Raw genomic sequence first — 8415 nt, 5'->3', positions numbered from 1 at the left:
CCCGCTCTCCCAGCCCCTGACGTCCCGCCAGACAAAGCGCAAGACTCAGGAGGCGATGGCTGCAGAGCCGTGGAGGCTGGGGCACCGGAGTGCCCCCAGGCCGCTGACCACGGACCAGCCAGCGCGGCCAGGGCACCCGCACGCTGGGAGACACAGACGGGGATCCACAGCAGGAGCCCAGCCATGCTTTGCAGGGTGGGCAGGTCACCCTGACCATACCCAGGACAAGGGAGCATCCCCTGAGCGTCGGGCATCGGGCCTCCACAGCCTCCCTCTGCCCTTTCTCTGGGCTGGCAGGAGTGGACCGGATTCTCCCTGCTGCCTGGGAGCACCCCTTGGCCCAGGCACCCTGTGCCTTCGCAGGGCTCCTGTCCTCCCCTGGGCCTCCGCTTTGTGGGGCAGGCACAGGCCCGAGAGGCCCCTGGTCACCACTCCTGATTCTCGGCGGTTGGTTCCTGCCAGAGAAGCAGGAGCTCTCAGGCTTCAGAGGCGGGAGGACCCTGACCGCAGCGCTGCGACGCCTGGTGGGCGCCATCACCGCTGCTGCAGTTCCTTCCCCAGGCTCCAGCCCAGGGGGGCTCATCACGTGCCGGCTGGAGGAGAGAAGTAAGGAAGCGAGGATGGAGAGGCCCCAGCCACAGACCCCACAGAGAGGTCAGCCCCAGAGAGGCTTTGGCCCACCACCAGCCCTGCTGCCCCGCCGCGGGCTCAGCGCGCACGCCTGCCACGATGCACACGTCTCCTTGGTCAATGCGCCTGTGCTGACCTTGCGCCTGCCATTCGGGTCAAAGGGCCTGTGACCATCAGGCTTAGGGGGTACTTCCAAGTTCAAGATGTGCCCTCATGACAAGCAAAGAGGACCCTGACCCCAGAGAGCCTGCAGTGGAGGGAGTCGCCACGCGGAGGACTGACACTGCAGGAGCCCATGCTGGCCCGCATGGTGCCCTGACAGAGGGGAAGGGCAAGTGCACCGGGAAAGGGCGAGCGGGCTTTCTGCACACTGGTATTTTTGCAACTTTCCTGTAAGTTTGAAGTGATTTCCAATTAAATGTTAACAAAAACCTTGAACCACACCTCCCGCAGCCCCCCTGATTTCAGAACGTGATAGAGTCCCTGCCGTCCGGACCTGCCGAGCGTGGGCGGCGATCAGAAGCCAGCGGTTGGGTTTTCGCTGCGAGTCCCCATCAGGGACACAGCCAGCACTTTCCAGGCCAGGCGAGCAGCCGGCGTCCTCCTCACCGCCACCGTCAGCAACGGGGAGTGCCTGTGACGTCACAGAAGCCGAGCGCAGTGCTTCCTCAGCAAGGCCTGAGCCCGGTTCTCCTGCCTTCGGCGCGCACCCCGTCCTGGCCCGTCCTGTGCAGCGAAGGGACCCAGGCGGAGGCTCCACGGAGGTCTCGCCCGCCTGAGTGTGGAGTCTGGCCTAGTTCCCCTCAAGGGTCCCGGGGGCAGGGTGGTGAGCAATACCCCCAGCCGGGAGGCGGCTCCTGGGGAAAGCCACGGGATGGGGGGAGTGCCCCTGTCGTGCTCCCGGCAGAGGGGAGGTGGGGGGACGGCGGTGGACTCTGACCAGCCGGGGAGGGAGCCCAGGCCCACCCCAGCCCCCGGGGGCAACCGGCCTGTGATTGCGCTCTCCGCCCCGGGCCGTCATCGGCCATGGAGACGGCTCCACTCTGGACCGTGTGTCTCACTGACCCCTCGACTGAGTTGGAAACGTTCTAGAACACGCCGCCGCGAGCTCCAGGTCTCCTTACCTTCACGTTTATGAGGCCTTGCTTGTGGCCAGCAGATCGTCATCCCTGCCCTGTCTCCACCGCCCCCGAGCCCCCACACCGTGGACCACGTGCTTCCTTCTCAGACCATCAAGATGCTCAGGGCCAGGCTGCCACCTCCTATTCTGAGCGCGTTTCAGTGAGGAAACCCCTACAGCCCCCAGTAGGAGCCGGGTAAGGGGGCGGCTGCTTGCCCCAAGTTGCTAAACTTCGGTGTGACTGAGGAGGGAGACGCTGCCCACCCGCACCTCCTCTCTGGCAGCATCCCTGCCACATCCAGCATTACAGGTGCTCAGGCAGGGCGGTGCAGGGACCCCCCCTGCCATCTGTGCTGCTACTGCTTGATGGACCCACATGCCCCCAACGCTGCTCTGCTGGGGACCTACTCCCAAGCAGGGTTCCCGGAACGACACCCAGAACCGGCGGACTGAGCATCCAGTAGGTGGAGGCAGCCCCATTACTGCAGGAGGGCTGGACGCTGGGACAGGTGACTCGGGTGTGAGGAGTCCCCGAGGAGGCAGAGAGGACCGCAGGGTACAGGCCGAGAGCCAGAAAAAGGCCCTAAGCCCTGGGCATGGCTGACGGCCCTGGACCAGCTGGGCCAATGCGAGAGCCACGGCTGGGGACCTTGAGGCCACCCTGAAAGCTGCCCACACAGCGTGGGCGGCAGCAAGGCTGGTCTGGAGGGTCCTTACGTGTGGGGGGAGAGGCCGAGGGGGCGGGAGGCCAGCAAGGGGGGTCCAGGTGAGAGGTTCTTGCGTAAACGGACACATACTTCTTGATGTCATTTTTCATAAAATTACAGAAAAAACCACCCAAGTTGTGCCTACGTTCTCGAGCTAAGACATTCAACAACCATCTCTTGAACGCTGCCATTTCCCACTGCAGACCGAGGCCCACAAGGGCGGGGCCTGTCCGCCACCCCTCCCGGCACAAGTGAGAGGCAGGATCGCTGCTACTTTCAGCTTTTAAAACTCCTCAGGGTGACAGAAGTCAAGAGTATGTATATCCGCTATGGAGAAAACAATCTCTTAAATCAAAATTCCACTTCCAGCAAAACCGAACCTCTGCCGTGACCCTGAGCACTTGTGAGCAGCAGACCTGTGGCTGTGAAAGTCCTCACTGAAACAGGACAACAGTCCTCTCTTCCCGTTGCCCTCCGGAACTTAGAACAGCACAGAAAGCAGGGAACAGTGACTTCCCAAGTGGGGAACCTCAATTTACAGCTTCCGTGAATTTGTCCAAATGGGCGACTGCAAGGCTGGGGGCCGGTGACACTGTCGGCGTCCACTCCGAGTGGGTGCCAGCGTCCCGCCAACGCAGAAATTTTAACAAGATCTTGCCGACAATGATCTCTGCTTTAACTCGGGCTCTCTTAGCTGAGGCTATCAGGACCCATCTCAACGTGGCCCAGAGGACAGAGCCCAGGAGGAGCCTGGCTGAGCGCGGGGAGCCCTGCTGGGCCTCACTCCGCTCTGCACCGTCCACACGGCAGGCAACGCCCCAAACACCAGCAGTGCTCTGAGTCAAGGCCAGCCAGCGGCGCCGCAGTTCAGGGGCCGCGTCCCCGAGCGCTGGGGACTCAATCTCTGCCATCGGCCTGCTGGGTGGTCGTGGCCGTGTGATGCCCACGTGCCGCCAGAGAGAACACAGGGGCTCACCTTGGTGTCGTCCTCATTTCCCTCCGCGTGGACAACGTAGGGGCAGCCGTCCTTCTGCAGGTTTTCTGACACAATGCGCACCTCGACGCCGGGCAGCGGGGTCCCCACAGAGCCTGCAAGGGGCGGGGAGGCGCGAGGGAAAGGGGCGGTCAGCAGGATTCTGAAGGAGAGCGCTGCACACTGAGGTGCTCGGATCTGCCTGACGTCACGTGCACACACGGAGGTGGGGGTTCCCGCGTGGATGTCACGTGCACACACATGGGAATCCCGCATAGACATGACGTGCGCACACAGGGGTCCTGCCCCTTGTCACGTGCACACAGGGGGGCGAAGCCCCAGGAGCCAAGAGCACAGCCTTAGGCGGGACACGCAGAGCAGCAGCCAGGGCTCCAAACGCCCTACAGGGCCTCCAGGTCACTTCGGCAGGGCCGCCCGGCACCCAGGGCAAGATGCAAGGGCACTTCTATCTCACTGGAGCGCCTGGCTGAGCGGTCAGGGCACCGATTACCGCAGTTTGTCGCTGGCAAGGGACTGGAGTGGGACAGATGCCAGAGGGCGAGGGGTAACGCAGCCAGCGTCCCAGCTCGCTTGTTAGGTGCCTGTGCGTGACTCAGCGTCTTCACCCCTGTGTGGCTATAATCAGCTTTTGAACCTGCAAAGGTTAGGGCAGGTGGTGGCCACAGTGGAGTCCCCGTGGCCACTGTAATGAATAGCTGAGGCGGGGCAGAGATTCCAGGGCCAAAAGCTTCACTTCAAGGTCTCAGGCCCTTTTTTTTTTTTTTTTTTTGCGGCACGCGGGCCTTTCACTGTTGTGGCCTCTTCCACTGCGGAGCACAGGCTCCGGACGCGCAGGCGCGGCGGCCATGGCTCACGGGCCCAGCCGCTGTGCGGCACGTGGGATCTTCCCGGACCGGGGCACGAACCCGCGTCTCCTGCATCGGCAGGCGGACTCTCAACCACTGCGCCAGCAGGGAAGCCCCTCAGGCCCTTTATTTTAACTGTTATCAATGAGGACTTGTCACAGGAGAAAAGTCCCGGGAAGCCCACTTGGCAAACTCCACGAGCTGCTTAGCGCTCTGGGGTCCACACGCCTGGAAAAGTCTGTGACACAGGGCCCCGCTTGCTAGATGGCGCCGCCGTCCTCCTCAGCCTGTCTTGTCTGAGGCCCTGGGGCCGCCCCCGCCGCATCCTCCTCCTCCTCCCTCCCCTCCTTCTCTTTTGCTTCCAAAGATTTAAAAACTACAGTGAAATCCATATATGATGCAGCTATTCGTTATAAAGCCTAGGATTCAGGGGTATTCAGCACATTCACAACATTGTTCCATTATCACCTCCATCTAGCTCCAGAACTTTCCATCAGCCCAGAAGGAAACCTGTCCCCGTCAACTGTCGTATCTTCCCCACACCCCAGCAACCACTAACCCATTCTCTGTGGACTTGCCCCCTGGATGTTGTGTATGAAAGGAACCGCCAGGCATGTATCCTCCTCTCTTCCTGCTGGGGCCGGTGGCTGCACAAGTGCCAGGATGTACAAGACCGGAGACAACCTGGAAGAGGAGGTGTTCCACCTCAGCTGCAGACAAGACATGAGGACCAGAGACGAGACCTAGGCTGTCAACATGAGCTGGGTCCAAGCCCTGCCCTCCTGCAGGCTCTGCAGGACCCGGGGCCAAGGCGGCCACAGTCCCGACACTCGGGATGTGTTTCTCAGCGGACCTCAGCGTCGTAGCTTTCCTCTGGATCTGTCTCCAGTGAAGCGTTTGTCTCAGCCCTGTCGCCTGCATTGCTCCTCCTTGGACCTCATGGTCTGATAAGGACCGGCGGGGCCACAGCTCTGACTGCTTGGTTACGGACCAGGCCCAGGCATCTTGGAGACGTTTTCCAAGGTCTTCAGATCACTCCCAATTGCTCATATTTTATGGCCAAATGTCAGCAGTATGACCTAGGCTTTAGCCCTCAGTGTGTGTGTAAAAGCCACCGAACAGAAGGTTTAAGGGAAGAAATGGGTTGATAAAGTGCGGGAGAGAAAGGCCGTGTGTAAGAGGACGTCGGTCGGGCCCACTGGGCTGATGGCCCTTCTTCCTGGGCTCCCAGGCAGTAAGAGGATTTCTTGCTGTGTGAAGGAGGTGTACTGTGAATTGATTTATCACTTTCTGAGCCTAGTCAGGATGATTCCTTTAGTATGTGCCAGAAGTAAAGAGTTCCATGAACACACCTTGAGCCATCAGGCGGAATGTGATGATTTCATCAGAAGGCACTTCATTAAACCAAGTACAGAATCTTAAGCACAAGCAACCACCTCGCTCAGGAGTGAAATCTGCCCCTCGTCCCGCTTCTTCTGAGCTCTCGTCCCCGCAGTGGTGTGACGCCTGCTCAGGCCCAAGCCCTCCAGACCGGCGACGCCTCCTGAAGTGTGAGCCCTGGGGATCCTCGGAGTACGAAAGCCCCTCCATGTCCCTCGTTTCGGGTTTGTAAAAAGACTCTCTAGTCTCCTAAACCTTCCCTGAGATCCAGAGAGCAGACTGAGGCAGTTACTAATTAGAGTAACACAGAGACAAAGAAAAAGCAGTTACCTCAGAGCTCAAACAATAGATCGATAATAAGACAGAGTCGTACCTCCTCCTCAAGAGACGTACACACTAATATGACGCACATCTTGGAGTTGTTCTGCGTGAACTAAAGCCCCCACCCAGGTGGAAGATGGTGACTACATGCTGAGACCCCCAGACTAGTTGGAACCAGAAGGCTGATGACTGATATTCCTGGGACACCAACCTGTTACCTCACCACCAACCAGTCAGAAGAATGTCACACATCCTGCAGCCCTACCCGCAAAGGTCGCCTTTAATAGCCCTTCCCTGAAAGCCATAAGGAGTCTGGGTCCTTTGAGCACCAGCCGCTTGTTCTCCTTGCCTGGATCCTGCACTTTCCTTCACCACAACCCAGTGTCAGTAAATTGGCTCAGTTCAGTAACACAGAAAGGAGGAAGCAGAGGCTCCATCCACACGCTGGGAACACAGGGAGATGTGGGGAGATGCTGTGGAGAAGGGAACCCTACGGGATCTGCTGTGGCCTCCAGGGAGGTGAGTGGCTGCCCTCAGTCCCACAGGACTGACAGTCACAGGGGTATGTCCCCACTTACCCACAACTTCTGTATAACTTGGCTGCAAACTGGGAGTTCCCTGGGCCCCTCCTGGGATTAAACGGTTTGCTAGAGCAGCTCTCAGAACCCAAGAAAACAAGTCACTGCCTAGAATGCCACTTCATTACAAAGGATACAAGGTGGGAACAGCCAGATGGAAGAGACGCCTCTAGCAAGTATGTGGGTGGGTGGGAGTCTCTAAACTTGCACACTCTCTAGGCACATCACACTCCAACACCAACCCGTGTTCACCAGCCTTGTTTTGGGTTTTTATGAAAGTTCTATTATGCAGGTACAATTGACTAAATCATTGGCCATTGGTACTTGATTCAACCTCCAGCCCCTCTCCCATCCTAAGGAAGTCAGGACTGTCCACCCTATTCAATGAAATCTGAACTGCTAAGAATGTCTATAAAGAAAACACTGACAGGACTTTCCTGGTGGCGCAGTGGTTAAGAATCCGCCTGCCAATGCAGGGGACATAGGTTCCAGCCCTGGTCCGGGAAGATCCCACATGCAGAGAAACAACTAAGCCCGTGCACCACAACTACTGAACCCACAAGCCACAACTACTGAAGCCTGCACGCCTAGAGCCCGTGCTCTGCAACAAGAGAAGCCACCGCAATGAGAAGCCTGCGCACCACAGCAAAGAGCAGCCCCTACTCGCGGCAACTAGAGAAAGGCTGCGCACAGCAACTAAGACCCAACACAGCCAAAAATAAATTAAAATAAGTTTATATATAAAAAAAGGAAAATTCTGACAGGATTACAGCACCACTACCACAACGGTGGCATTAAAATCTCCACAGAAACACCTATGATTTGTTAAAGATAGGTCTACAAAAGGCAGAGACTGCTGTGTTAGGGCAGGGCAGTTGCTCAGACCCCAGAACCCCCTGCCCCAACCCAAGTGGGTGGAACAGAGCAGGGTCAACCACGCAGGGCCAGCCTCCTACACCCAACTAGATGGGGTCCCGCCCACACCTCGTGGACGTGGCCCCTCCCACGCCACGTGCACTCTGCCCCTCCCAGGCTGCGTGAGGCTGCCCCTCCCACGCAGCGGGACGCGGCCCCTCCCAGACCGCCTGACGCTGCCCTGCCCACACCGCGTGATGCTGTCCCGCCCACGCCGTGTGACGCTGCCCCTCCCACGCCGCGTGACGCGGCCCCGCCCACACAACGTGCACGCTGCCCTCCCCACACCGCGTGCACGCTGCTCCTCCCAGACCGCGTGACACGGCCCTTCCCAGACCACATGACGCAGTCCCTCCCAGACCACGGGATGGGGGCCTTCCCGCCCCCCCCCCCCCCCCCGCCATGTTGGAGACTGCGCATGCCCCAACCTCCTGGGAGGGAAATGTTTTCGGTTTTGAAAAAAGGTGGTCTTGTTTTGAAGTAGCTTTCTCAATTCGTATTTCTAAACCCAGCGTGGCCAGTTTTTGCTTCTGGGCCAAAGAGTATCCCCCCCCCCCCCCCCCCCGCATGACGTTGCCCCTCTCACACCTCGTGCAGGCTGTCCTGCCCACACCGCGTGACGTGGCCCCTTCCATACTGGGTGGACGCTGCCCCTCCCACACCACGTGTACGCTGCCCCCAGACACCGCGTGACACTGCCCCGCCCACACCGTGACGCAGTACGTCCCAGACCGTGGGATGGGGGCCTTCCCACACCGCGTGATGCTGCCCCTCCCACACCGCGTCCTGCTGCCCTACCCACACCACGTGCACGCTGCCGCGCTCAACCGCCGCCGTAATGCAGCCCCTCCCACACCGCGTGACGCTGCCCTGCCCGCACTGCCTGACGCTGCCCCTCCCACGCCACGTGCACGCTGCCCCTCCC

The 8415-nt window shown here is 59.7% G+C and overlaps 1 protein-coding gene across 1 annotated transcript in view; it reads right to left on the bottom strand.

The window, feature by feature from the left end:
- ACSF3 (acyl-CoA synthetase family member 3) overlaps window positions 1–8415 on the bottom strand; it is a 52250-nt gene that overhangs the window by 24804 nt on the left and 19031 nt on the right. The window contains exon 6 of the mRNA XM_007468444.1: window positions 3434–3546. Within this exon, the coding sequence (XP_007468506.1) occupies window positions 3434–3546 (113 nt within the window). The remainder of the gene's footprint in view (window positions 1–3433; window positions 3547–8415) is intronic.

This window comes from Lipotes vexillifer, unplaced genomic scaffold (genome assembly GCF_000442215.2).
Source record: "Lipotes vexillifer unplaced genomic scaffold, Lipotes_vexillifer_v1.1 scaffold23, whole genome shotgun sequence".
NCBI lineage: Eukaryota > Metazoa > Chordata > Mammalia > Artiodactyla > Lipotidae > Lipotes > Lipotes vexillifer.
This window is presented reverse-complemented; position numbering and strand designations above follow the sequence as displayed.